The sequence below is a fragment of the Pongo pygmaeus genome, chromosome 1 (assembly GCF_028885625.2).
Source record: "Pongo pygmaeus isolate AG05252 chromosome 1, NHGRI_mPonPyg2-v2.0_pri, whole genome shotgun sequence".
NCBI classification, from domain to species: Eukaryota; Metazoa; Chordata; class Mammalia; order Primates; family Hominidae; genus Pongo; species Pongo pygmaeus.
In genome coordinates, this window is record NC_072373.2 from 230,171,666 (window position 1) to 230,184,173 (window position 12,508).

Genomic DNA, 12,508 nt, shown 5'->3' on the forward strand with positions numbered 1-12,508 from the left:
TGGGGGCTTGTGTGCAGTTTGCAGTGAGTTTGGTTCATCACGTGGGGTTCTTGGGTGGAGCACATCTGATGCAGTGAACTGCATTTTGGGTGTGAGCGCTTAGGAGGGTCCTGGCAGGGTAGGGGCTGCAGCAGGAAAAGGTGGGAGCAGTACTGTGGCCTCTGGCCAGGAGCGGGCATCTGTCTGGTTGAGTCTTAGAAACTCAAGGCTGGGAAGGGAGGTGGGAAGTCCAAGGGAAGAAGCAGGAAAGCCGGGAACAGAGAGGAGGGAGGCAGGAACAGATGACCCCTGGCACCGTGTTAAAATGAAATTAAGCTGAAAGTTGGGTAAGGTACCTGCAGCCCCATAGCTGGGCAAGGGGTGCAGGTCCCTGGGGTTCAGACTTGCCTTGTCCTGCTTTAGAGATCTGATATCGGTGAGTGGGGAGGGGGTCCAAGACAGCAACGGGAGGGGCAGGGGCTGCCAGAGCTGGGGCCTCTGCTCACTCGGCCTTCCCACCCCCAGGCTCATCCCCACTGCCCGCTTCTACCCACTGCGAATGCACTGCATCCGTGCCCTGACGCTGCTCTCGGGGAGCTCGGGGGCCTTCATCCCAGTGCTGCCTTTCATTCTGGAGGTGAGTGAGGCTGTGGTGGGTGTGTGGCACCTCTGCCTGCTCCTGTAGGGAGCATCTGCTGCTCAAGGCGTCTGTGCTGAGTTGTCCAGCGACCTCCCGGAGCCCTGGCCTCCTCCTTGTCACGGGTGTCATGAGGACGGTTCTCCTCCGCGTGCTGGGGGCAGTGTTGGGGAACGTGGGGCCACTGGGGATGAAGACAGCTGCTGCTAGGGCTGTGCTTGAGGATGCTAGGGCTGTGCTTGAGGATGCCAGGACCTGACCCTGTAGGTGCTTGCCCAAGACTGGAGTCGGCAGGAGGAGAGCTGGGCCAAAACCCAAGTCTGATTGCTGAACTGTACACTCTGAAAGGCCCTGCCCTGACAGTTGTGTGCATGTGTATGCATTTGTATGGGGGGGGTGTGTACATCTGGGTGCATGGGTCTGCAAATCTGTGTGTGTGTGCATATCAGTCCATGTGTGCATCTGTGTGTGTGCACGTGTATCCATGAATGCCTGTGTGCCTGCAGGTGTGTGCATCTGTGCATGTGTACACCTGTGTGTATGCATGTGTGTACCTTTGCGTGTACCTTTGTGTGTGTGCACCTGTGCATGCGTGTCTGTGTATACCAGTGTGTACCTGTGTGTGTGCACCTGTATGCATGCACGTGTGTGCGCACCTGTGTGCATGCATTTGCGTCTGCATGTGTGTACCTGTGCATGCATCTTTGCGTGTGTGCACCTGTGTGCATGCATGTGTGTCTATCTGTGTACCTGTGTGCACCTGTGTGCATACACAGGCGTCTGTGTGTGTGCACTTGTGTGCATGCATTTGTATCTGCATGTGTGTACTGTGTGTGTGTGCGCCTGTGCGTGTACCTGTGCACCTGGGTGCATGCATGTACGTCTGCTTGTGTGTGCCTGTGCATGTGTGCACCTGTATGCTTGCACATTTGTCTGCATGTGTGTACCTGTGTGCATGTGTTTGCATGTGTGTCTGTGCGTGTGTGCACATGTGTGCATGCATTTGCGCCTGCATGTGTGCACCTGTGTGCATGCATCTTTGCACATGCACATGCCGCTCAGGTAGGGAAAGGGTGGAGTCCGAAGCTTCAACATTCAGTGGGTGGGTTAGGCCCCATCCCACTGTAAATTTAGGAATTCACGATTTCCACCCTGTTTATCTAATGAGTTCTCAGCCTCATGAAGGCCCAGAGTCGTGTCACAGCTGTCCTTGGGGTTGGGTCCCCAGGTTGCTGGGTCCAGAAGGTATGGAAGCCCCAGGCACGTTCTAATTCCCCTTCCACCGAGGCAGAGATGCTGAACATCTTTAGGAAGCCACGTTCACTCCCATGGCAGCCAGCAGTGGTCTCTGACTGCCCAGCCCTTGGCCTGGCCCCTGTGTCCTTGGGCCTCCAGCTCTGCTGCCCAGCTCCAGGCATGCTTTGTGTCTGTTTCCCCTGCCCAATCTCCTTGGCTACGTGCTTTCTGACTGTCTTGGCAGTGTCTGTTTCTTCACTTGTGCGCTGCCCTGGTTCACTGCAGCCGCATCCTGCAGGCTCCTCACGCAGGGGTGCAGGCCTCTCCTCTCCGGAAAAAGCAAACCCTAAAGACTAAAGCAAAGCCCTAAGCTGTAGGCCGTGCCTGCCCTTCCCTGGTGCCTGGACAGGAAGCCAGTCGCCTGCCCATACTTCGGCCCAGGCTAGAGAAGGGCAGTGCCCTCCCAGAGGTTCATCAGTACCAGGGCGTTTTTCCATCTGGACCTGAGCTCAGCTGTCTGGCAGCCACCCCTGCTGAGTGGGTTCTCTTGCTGGGGCCTCCACCCTTGGGCCCCCCATAACCTGCTTCTGTCCTCTGGTGCCCTAGCATGTACCCTGGATCTCTCTGGTTCACAGCCTGAGGGCTCCTGTGTGAGGGGTGTCCTGGTGGTTGGGGAGGGGTCACGAGACTGAGAGGGCGGGCTGACTCCTCTGCTCCTCCTGGCATGTCCTATGGAGGTGCACGGCCTGTGGCTTCTGTGGAGGGTGTGGGAGGGGCCCTCCAGGCCTCCTGTGACCTCCATCTGTCCCGTCCTGTGTCCGGCACTCTTTGCTGTCTTTGCTGTTGCTGCTGCATCCTCTGGTTGCTTGGGACGGAGCCCCATGTGGCGTTGCCGTGCTGAGGGCCAGGATGGGCCTCAGTGCCATGTCGTCGGGAATGGGGGCTGTCCTGGTACTCTGTGTGGCAGGGACCTCTAGGTCTCCAGACGCGGGTCCTTAGTGCTTCCCAGGATTTTGGGAGAGGGCCCGTGTTCCTGATCCTTCCCTGCTGATCAGAGCCCCACTCGGGGACACAGCAGGCTGTGTGGGGCCACGGGGCTGGGACCATGCCTAGCTGCTCATTTCTGGTCTCGGGCTGGGTCTCCTTGTGCTGAAGCCTGAGGACCAGGGTGATCAGGGTCCAGCCAGGTGCGGGGCCGAAGGGACCAGGGGCACCAGGGTGCAGCCAGGCGTGGGGCCAAGGGGACCAGGGGGACCAGGGTGCAGCCAGGGTGACCAGGCGTGGGGCCGAGGGGACCAGGGGGACCAGGGTGCATCCAGGCGTGGGGCCGGGGGGACCAGGGTGCAGCCAGGCACGGGGCCGAGGGGACCAGGGGGACCAGGGGGACCAGGGTGCAGCCAGGGTGACCAGGCACAGGGCTGAGAGAGCCTGACACGGCCCTTGGGGCAGATGTTCCAGCAGGTCGACTTCAACAGGAAGCCGGGGCGCATGAGCTCCAAGCCCATCAACTTCTCCGTGATCCTGAAGCTGTCCAATGTCAATCTGCAGGAGAAGGCGTACCGGGTGAGGCTGGCCTCCTGGGGAGGGGCCTGGGCAGTTCCCAGGGTGGGGTTGGGGGTGCTGAGGTGGATGAGAGGGGGCTGGCATCCTCCGAGTTCAAGCATGGACCTTCATGGTCTCCCAGGCCCCTTCCTTGCAGTCCCTGCCCGGGAGATGGCGCTGCCCTGACAGCCTGAGGGAAAGGGGCCTGAGTGCCCAGCCCCAGCCTCTCCCTAACGCACTCGGCCCTCTCCCCTGCTCTTCAGGACGGCCTGGTGGAGCAGCTGTACGACCTCACCCTGGAGTACCTGCACAGCCAGGCACACTGCATCGGCTTCCCGGAGCTGGTGCTGCCTGTGGTCCTGCAGGTGTGTGTCCTGCCCACACCGGCTCGTGGCCGACTCAGAGTGTCTTATTCAGGAGGTTTGGGGGCAGGCCTGGGCAGTGGGCTGAGGACCCTGAGAGCACAACAGCCTCCTCCCCAGGTGGGAACCACAAGGCTGATCTTCGCTTTGGGGTTGGGACTGAGCGTGCCGACCCTGGTTCAGGCTGGTACCCTGACCGCACTCTTCCCCAGGCCATCCCGGGTGTGGGGAGTGGGTGGAGTGGCTTCTCAGGTGGCAGGAAGGCCCGGCCTGCCCCGCTAAATACCCCACGTCAGCCTCACAGGAAGGCCCAGCCTGCCCCGCTAAATAACCCGCGTCAGCCTCACCTTAGGCAGGAGTGGGGTGGAGGAGGGGGTTCTCCTTGTCCTCAGAAGGTCCTTCTGGGCCCCCACAGGAGGTCTGTTTGCTCTCAGCCCTGATGTTTCCAGCCTCAGGGAGGCCTGTGTCTAGTGGGAGGGGTGGGGCCCCTGCTGTCTGGCCCTGGTGGCTGGAATCAGACATGCCGACTATAGGTCTGTGCAGTGTGGGAAGGAGGGGTCTGCTCACATGAGCCACAACTGGTCAGAGGCTTATCCAGATACAGGTGTGTGCATGGGTGTGTACTCAGTCACACACGTGTCACATGCACAGAGCCGGGACCCCCTTTCCGGGGGGCACTCACAGCAGGGGCTACAGCCTCTGTTCCTCCCATGTCCTCTTGGGTGGTGATACCTGGCATTGGAGCATCTCTGCTTCTGGACTCAAGGGCCCAGGGTCGGGGTCTGGGGTAGGGGTCAGAAAATGTTTTTGGTAAGGGGCCAAATGGTAAACATTGTTTCCTACGGATGTCCAGCTTCCCAGGCAACTGCAGAACCATGCAATGGACACGTGTGGCTGCACGTCAGCGAGACTGTATTTTATTATTAGTGGTAGTGTTATTTGAGATGGAGTCTCGCTGTGTTGCCCAGGCTGGAGTGCAATGGCGCGATCTCGGCTCACTGCAACCTCCACCTCCTGGGCTCAAGCGATTCTCCAGCCTCAGCCTCCCAAGGAGCTGGGTTTACAGGCGCCCACCACCACACCCGGCTAATTTTGGTATTTTAGTAGAGACGGGGTTTTGCCATGTTGGCCAGGCTGGTCTCGAACTCCTGGCCTCAGGTAATCCACCCGCCTCAGCCTCCCAAAGTGCTGGGATTACAGGCGTGAGCCACCGCCCCTGGCATAAAACTTTATTTCCAGAGGTGAGCAGCGGGCGGGGTTGGCCCAGAGGGTGGGCTGATTCTGCCTCTGCCGTCCCAGCTGCAACAGCTATGCACTTGAGCCCTGAGATGGGATCCATGTCCCCTCCTGGGGTATCCCCGTGGCCACCACACGTGGTTTTGCATGGGACCTGGGCCAGCTGTGCACATGGAGCGGCCTTGGGCTTCAGTGGCTGATCCCTCCCTTCCGCAGCTGAAGTCGTTCCTCCGGGAGTGCAAGGTGGCCAACTACTGCCGGCAGGTGCAGCAGCTGCTTGGGAAGGTTCAGGAGAACTCGGCGCACATCTGCAGCCGCCGCCAGAGGGTTTCCTTCGGCGTCTCTGACCAGCAGGCAGTGGTTAGTGGGCCCTGGGGGTAGTGCCACCTGCCAGGGTGTAGCCCCAGCTACATGTGGGGGTTTGCCCAGGGTGAGGCATGACCCTGAACTCCCCCAACCCCCCAGGAAGCCTGGGAGAAGCTGACCCGGGAAGAGGGGACTCCCCTGACCTTGTACTACAGCCACTGGCGCAAGCTGCGTGACCGGGAGATCCAGCTGGAGATCAGTGGCAAAGAGCGGGTGCGGCTTGGCGAGGGGGCCTGGGGGTGTGGTGTAACTTCCTGGGTTTCAGATTTAGTTTGCTATGACTTGAGACCAGGGCAAGGGTTTGGAAACAGTGCCAGGCGGCCAGGGCCGTGCCCGGATGATTCAGCTTGGAGAGGGGGCAGGTGTCGCAGAACTGGCCAGAGCTAGGCGTGTCCAGGGAGGCGAAGCCCCAGGCTGCACTGGGTCGGGGAGGCCACACCCCTCAGGCCTGATGGGCAGGTGGAGTGGCTGGACTGACCTCGTCACCCAGTATGTGGGCACCAGGGGCGGGTGAGAAGCAGGAAGGGCTCTGCCTTTGACCTTGGACACGGGATGGATAACTTGGAGGATGGCTTTGTGATTTGGGAACAGAGAGGGGACTAAAAATTGGCCACACGGGGCCCTGGTGGTGGGTCTGGCGATGCCTGGCCCTGCTGTGGCCACCAGCCCCTGCCCTCTCTCACCTGAGCCCCTGGCTCTTTGGCCTTGCAGCTGGAAGACCTGAACTTCCCTGAGATCAAACGAAGGAAGGTGGCTGACAGGAAGGATGAGGACAGGAAGCAATTTAAAGACCTCTTTGACCTGAACAGCTCTGAAGAGGATGACACCGAGGGATTCTCGGAGAGAGGTGGGGCGTGCGTGGTGCTCCCAGGGGAAGAGTGGGCCTGGAGGGCTCTGCTGGACTTCCCAGAGCCACGAGGGCCACCTGTACCCACCCTGCAGGGCTCACCAGTCTGGCCCGGCTGGGGCCAACCTCAGTGTTGCCAGGCTTCTGGTGCCAGCGCCTTCCCTCGAAGTAAAGGCCTGCTGGGATTGGTAACCCTGTCCCAGGCCTGTGACCTCGCAGTTCCTCCCCAGGGCTCCTCTCTACCTGCTGCAAGTCTGGTGGAGGGAAGGGTGTTGGGGGCCTGGCCACCTTCCTGCCCCACTGTGACTTTGCTGGTGACCCTGGGGTGGGAGTCATAGGGACTCTGCTTCTTGTTCCTCAGGGATACTGAGGCCGCTGAGCACTTGGCATGGGGTGGAAGAGGATGAAGAGGACGAGGAGGAGGGCGAGGAGGACAGCAGCAACTCGGAGGGTGAATGGTCTTGGGGTGAGGGTGTGGCCCTGTGAGCCCATCTGGCGGGAGGGCAGAGCCACGTGGGGCAGGGGGCTCCGGGCCAGGCTTTTCCCTCCCTGGGGAGGCCAGGCCAAATGCTCTGTTCTCTGGCAGCTGGCAACAGTGGCAGGGATAAATTAATTAGTGCCGTGATTAATTACTGATCAGTAACCTCCAAGGCTGGCTTCTTCCTGATAAAATTTATGTAACCTCCATCTCTCCCCACAGATGGCCACCCAGACGGAGAGGCGGGGCTGGCCCCTGGGGAGCTGCAGCGGCTGGCCCAGGGGCCGGAGGATGAGCTGGAGGATCTGCAGCTCTCAGAGGAGGACTGAAGCAGCCCATCTGGGGGGCCTGTAGGGGCCGCTGGGCTGGTGGCCAGTGTTTCCACCTCTCCAGCAGTCAGGCCTAGAGGCTGGCGTCTGTGCAGTTGGGGGAGGCAGTAGACACGGGGCAGGCTTTACTATTTATTTTTCAGCATGAAAGACCAAACGTACCGAGGGCTGAGCTGGGCTGGCGTGGCTGCTGAAGCCCCACAGCTGTGGGCTGTTGAAGTCAGCTCCGCGGGGGAGCTGACCCTGACGTCAGCAGACCGAGACCAGTCCCAGTTCCAGGGGGAGGCCTGCAGGCCCCTGGCCCCTTCCACCACCTCTGCCCTCCGTCTGCAGACCTTGTCCATTCGCACCAGGCTCTGCATTCACTCCCCCAAGTCTTTGGAAATTTGTTCCTTTCCTTTGAAATCACATTTTCTTTTAAAATTTTTTGTTTTGCATCCAAAAGCAAAAGAAATAAAGCTGTGGGAGGCAGGGCCGTTGTATTGAGTGGCAGCTCCTGGAGATTTGTGTGGCCACACCCCCTACCCCCGGCAACCTCAACACAGAGGCTGGGAAGGGTCAGGGGCCCCTGGAAGTAGAGCTAAGGTCCCATTCTCCTGCTTGGGTGAAGCTCGACCGGCAAGGGCGTGGCCCCCTCCATAGGGGGACGTGGCCGTCGTGGGGGACAAGGGCTGCTCTCCTGTGCCGAGTTCTCGCTCCGGGGCCCGCAGGATTGGTGGCTGCAGTGGCAGAGCCACGGGGAAGCTGGCCACGTAGAAAACTCGGCCTAGGCGCCTGGCCACCTGCAGAGAGATGGCCTGGTGGGGGCTGGCGCACACCCACCCAGAGCTTTCTGCACAGCTGTGGCCTGGAGACCCTAACCTCACTCCCCAGCGGCTCACCTGGGCCCTGATCTTGAGGGCGGGCCCCAGCTTCAGCCCCATGGTGCTCAGCAGGTGCTCCTCCGTCAGCAGTGGCAGGGTCTCCCCGTCGATCCCCTGCTCCCTGAAGACCTGGAAGAGGGAGGGAGGAGGGAGGGTCAGGACCCGGGTGCTGCTCCATCCTCCAGCCCAGCAGAGCCAAGAGGAGCTGTTTGTGCAGCTCACGGAAGTTTTTTAAAAACAATCATCTGTCGGGTTTGAGTCGGTATCAGGCAGAAGACACCTGGCAAAAAAAAGTTGGGGTGCACAGTCCAGTCCCTGCTGCGCACTGCTTTTAGGGAGGGAGAGAGCGTTGGGGAATGGCCCTACCCCACCATCCTTTCCAGGGAGGTAGTGAGTGCCAGCCACCTCCAGCCCCTCCCAGGGACCGGGGCCCCCCTTACCCGAGTGTACTCTCCACAGCCAGACAGGCCTCCCACGAAGCTGCAGACATCATCCACGGTCCACTTGCTGACGTCCTCAGGGGCTGGGGCCTCCTCCCCATCCACGGAGAGTCCCCCTACCGCGGCTGAGTTGTGGGGCGTGTTACTAGGGCTCTGGCTGGCTTTCCCATACCCGCCCGTCTCCTGACCGTCGTGTGCCCCAATTGCTCAGGTGTGGGATGGGTGCCTAAGGGCGATTTTCCTCCCCACGACTCCTCCTCCCCCCAAGACCCTTCCACAGGCGGCCTGCCAGTCCTGTGCCCTCTGGAAGGATCTAGAGTGTGGGGGTGCCCACCTGTGTGGAAGTAGGGGCTGACGGCATAGGGGAAGCCCAGGGGCAGCGGAGGGGGCAGTGTGGACCCTGGGAAAAGCCCCTTCCCCTCGGCGCCGGCCCCTCCAGCTGGAGCTTGGCCCGGAGTGGGCCCCCTGCACCCAGCAGCTGCCGTCTCGGGATCCTCTCCGTCCGAGTCTTTGGGGGGCTCGTCTTCCGAGCCATCTTGTGCCCAGAGCCTAGCCCCCGTCATCTCCTTGGACTCGCTGGGCTGGGCCGAGGCAGAGCCGGGACCCCCTTTCCGGGGGGCTCGCCGGGCCGAGTCCCGGGACGGGGTGGGGGGTCCGGAGCCCGGGGGCCCCTGGGGGGGCAGGGCCAGCAGTGGCGCCGCGCCGTGGTTCAGCACCAGCAGGGCCCCGCGCCGCTGCAGCTCCTCGGCGCCGTCGTTGGGGCGCAGGGCGGCCTCGGGCGCCAGCAGCTGCGGGCGCGCGCCCTCCAGCTCCTTCTGCCGCAGGAGGTCGGCGGGCAGCTCCAGCCTGGGCCGGGGGCAGACGCGGGTCAGCCGCCTCCCGGGCCGCGCGGCCCCGCCCGCCTCCCCGCACCTACCGGGCCAGGTTCTGCTTCCGCAGGAGCTCCTGCTGCCGCGCGAACATCTCCGCCTGGGCGGGGGGCAGGAAGCCGTAGCCTGGTGGGGAGGGAGACAACGCGGGGTCGGGGGGTCCGAGGCGGTCCGAGCCCGCCCTTTGCAGCCCCCCACCCCGTCCGTCTCGGCTCCTACAAGGGCAGTGACGGGTCCACGGGCCTCCACGCGGGATCCCAGGGGACGCGCACCCGCCTCCTCACCTGGGGTCTGGCACAGAGCCGAGGGCACCCCCAGGAAGGGGGACCTGAGATGGGGGCCCAGGGCGATGTGAGGGGCATTCTGCGGCGACAGCAAGGGGGGCGGCTGCGGCAGCTCCCTGTGGACGGCAGCGCAATGAGCGGCGCCCCCCCGCCCCCATTCCCGTAAAGGCCCCGGCGCCCCTCCCCCGCCGCCTCCGCTAATTGCCGGCCCCGCGGGCGGTCGATGCGCAGCTCGTTACGGCCCCAGGTCGCGCGCCATCCCCGCCCCCGCCGGCGGCGCCAATTAATCTCGGCGGCGGCGCGGAGGCGCTGACCCGGCGGGCGGCGGCGGCTGCAGCGGTAATTACTGCGCTGGGCGCCGGCCCCGCCTGCTCCCCTCCCCTGCGGACCCGAGCGGCGGGGGAAGCGGGGGCGTCATTAGCCGCAATCCGGGCGGCGGTGGAGGCAGCTGCAGATGCCGGGCTCAGCGGCCGGGCGGGGACTCGGTCTTCAGGCGGCCCCTCCCTTCTCCAGGCCCCCCGCCCCGCCCCGCCCCGCCCCGCCCCGTCTCCTGGACCCGGAAACCCGGGTCTGTGCCGGAGGCCTTGTCTGTGCCGGGAACAGATCCGGCGCCGACGTCTAAATTTGAGCGCCAGCCAGGACCCCCTCCGCCTCCAGCTCTGAGTCCTCTGGCCGACCCCTCCCGACTGACCCCGGGGTTCCAGATTTGGAGTTTAAGATTTGGAGCTCTCCCCTTCTCTGGCTTCTCCAGGGAACCCCCTGATCGGCCTCAGCCTCCCTCACGCACCCCAGGGGCGCCCTCAACACTGCAGCCCAGATCGGTGTCACCCCCGAAACGCTCTGCCCGGACCCGAACCTAGACCGGAACACAGTGCTTGGCACACTCGGGGCGCGTGCTGGTGGCTGAGAGCGTGGGGGTGTGGGCCGCACCCCAGAAACAAGCAGAGAACGGCAGCCACCCCAGTACCTCTCCGAGAAGGACGGGGCGGCAGCTGGGGCGGCGCCCTCCCGGTGCTGAGCCAGGCCCTGCTTCCGACGCTGACCTGCCGTGGAGGAGGGCAGGTGGGCTTCCAGGCCACTGGGGCCCCTCAGAGCTGCAGCTGCCACCTCCTGCCGGACCCTCAGGAGATCTGGATGGGGGACAACAGCAGTGACCCCCCCGGCTATGCGCTCCCCCTCCCCAGCCCGCGTCCTGGCGTAGAACACTGAGGTGGAGAACTAACCACACCACTCGGCCCTGTTTGGCCCCTGGGCTGGTCTCGGGCACAGGGCAGGAGGATGGGCGGCCACAGGGCCGAGACGGCAGACAAGATGCTGGGCGGGGAAGTGTCGGGAAAAGCTCTTCCCCGAAGGGGAGCCGCGTGCCTGGAGGCCTCTGGCCTGAGAGGCGGCTGAGCCTTGCGGGGAGGGGGCTGTGCAGAGGTCCCGAGGCCACAGCGCCTGCGGGGCAGCGAGAGAGTCCCGGAGATCCAGCCAGGGGCTGACCGCCCAGGGGACCCCCTCCTCGGTGGGAGGCAAGAAAATCTGAGGTCCGCATTGTAGACGCGGCTGGCCAAAGCTTGTCACAAAGGCGAGGCAACGCCCGTGCACGCACGCCACACTAGCACAGGGGTCGCCCAGTCCCGGCTGCGCAGGGTCACTGTCCCGCGTGGCCACACTCGCCCCAAGGCGCACGCAGCGCCCGCGTCTAAGGCGCCGCGTCCCAGGTCTCTCGGCCTCTCCCTCCCGCCCAGGCCCGGGGCTCCCGAGTCCCCGCAGCCCCCACTGTGCGAGCTCCGCCAGCTCCACCGCCGCCTCTGTTTATAAATTAATTACCCGAAAGCGGAGGTGGGTCCCGCCCCCGGCCGGGTGCCAGCCCGCAGAGCCCAGCCGGCGCGGCCGCCCGCATCGATCCCAGCGGGGCCCAGCGCCCCCGCGCTCCCGGCCGGGGTTATTTACAGCCGGCTCCGCGGCGGGGCGGGGGCGGGGGCGGCGGCGCGGCCTGATTGACAGCGTGCTCCCCGGCGGCCGGCGCCCCCTCCCCCGCGCGGCCAGCAGAGCGGCCCCAGGCAGAGCAGGGAAAGCAATTAAAAAGGAGGATTTTTAAATTATTAACATTTGGTGAATTATTCAGGCTCTTGGTGCCTGAGGTGCCCTGGGGGACGGTGCCTGGTGTGAGGAATCCTGCCTCCTTTCCCGGCGCCCCCACCCACCTCTAGCCCGAAAAGCCGAGCTCCCCTGCCAGGTGGGCGGTTAGGGCCTGGGAGGCTGAGTGCAGCGGGCAGGGGGTCCGAGTGCATCCCGCAGTGACCCTGGAGAACGTCCTGAGGTGGGATGGACAAGGTCAGGGCCGACCCGGGGGAAGGGGCAGCCCCTCCAGCTGGGGTCTTTTCAGCACCTGGGGAGTCCTGGTGGCCAAGTGCCCACTGCACCCAGCCCGGCCTTTCTGCTCACTGCCCCTCCCCAGGCTTCTGGGGCAGGCGTCTGGCAGGTCAGCGTCCCCTGGCTGCAGAGACGACTCACAGACCACAGGGTCCAGGAGCTTGCTCTCCTCAGGGGGTGCTGCTGAAACGCCCACTGCCTACCCTGACCTGGGTCCACCCCAGACTCCATTTCTCTATATATAAAATGTGAGTTAGTCATGACCCTGGGGACCTGGGGGAAATGGAGGTGTGGCCCGCCCCAGGGGGCATGGGGCAGGACGTGTGGCAGAGGGGGTCCTCCAGGGACCTGCATCCAGCCTGGCCTTGGTGTCATCAGAACCTCAGCAACAGGAATGGCCGAGCACATGTGGGTGTGGAGGTGATGAGGGGGGATCATGCCAGGGTGGGTCCTCACCGTGGCTGGGGAGGCCCAGGTGGTAGAGGCGCTGAGGGTCCTCAAAGGTGCTGGCCTCGCTCAGTGCTGACACAAGCCGGCGGTAGTGGTCCTCCGGGGCCATGCTGGGACCCAGCTCTGGCGGCAGCAGCAGCGCCTCTGCTGGGGAGGACCCGGGGTGAGAGGTTTCTCCAGGCACTGCCGAGGACCACGCCCCTCTAGAGCGCCTGCTCGAGGTCCAGGG

At 63.8% G+C, this 12,508-nt stretch overlaps 2 protein-coding genes across 10 annotated transcripts in view; one reads left to right on the forward strand and one right to left on the reverse strand.

Moving 5' to 3' along the window:
• The window catches only part of NOC2L (NOC2 like nucleolar associated transcriptional repressor), a 17,116-nt gene extending 9,618 nt beyond the window's left edge, over positions 1–7,498 (forward strand). Inside the window, exons 13-20 of one of the 2 annotated variants that reach the window (XM_054446328.2) lie at positions 505–616; positions 3,302–3,415; positions 3,658–3,759; positions 5,209–5,352; positions 5,458–5,571; positions 6,070–6,205; positions 6,567–6,656; positions 6,906–7,498. In XM_054446328.2, coding sequence (XP_054302303.1) covers positions 505–616; positions 3,302–3,415; positions 3,658–3,759; positions 5,209–5,352; positions 5,458–5,571; positions 6,070–6,205; positions 6,567–6,656; positions 6,906–7,012 — 919 coding nt within the window. In that variant the 3' untranslated portion in view covers positions 7,013–7,498. Of the gene's footprint in view, positions 1–504; positions 617–3,301; positions 3,416–3,657; positions 3,760–5,208; positions 5,353–5,457; positions 5,572–6,069; positions 6,206–6,566; positions 6,672–6,905 lie in introns of both variants that reach the window. The other variant, XM_054446319.2, reaches the window with a different exon arrangement.
• Positions 7,037–12,508, reverse strand: part of SAMD11 (sterile alpha motif domain containing 11) — a 19,170-nt gene continuing 13,698 nt past the window's right edge. For 3 of the 8 annotated variants that reach the window (XM_054446268.2, XM_063660933.1, XM_054446307.2), the window contains exons 7-13: positions 12,286–12,426; positions 10,436–10,598; positions 9,469–9,584; positions 9,232–9,310; positions 8,650–9,161; positions 8,316–8,440; positions 7,037–8,004 (exon numbers count right to left, since the gene is read on the reverse strand). In XM_054446268.2, the coding sequence (XP_054302243.1) occupies positions 7,549–8,004; positions 8,316–8,440; positions 8,650–9,161; positions 9,232–9,310; positions 9,469–9,584; positions 10,436–10,598; positions 12,286–12,426 (1,592 nt within the window). In that variant the 3' untranslated portion in view covers positions 7,037–7,548. The remainder of the gene's footprint in view (positions 8,005–8,315; positions 8,441–8,649; positions 9,162–9,231; positions 9,311–9,468; positions 9,585–10,435; positions 10,599–12,285; positions 12,427–12,508) is intronic. The other 5 variants (XM_054446300.2, XM_063660937.1, XM_054446289.2 and 2 more) reach the window with 3 other exon arrangements.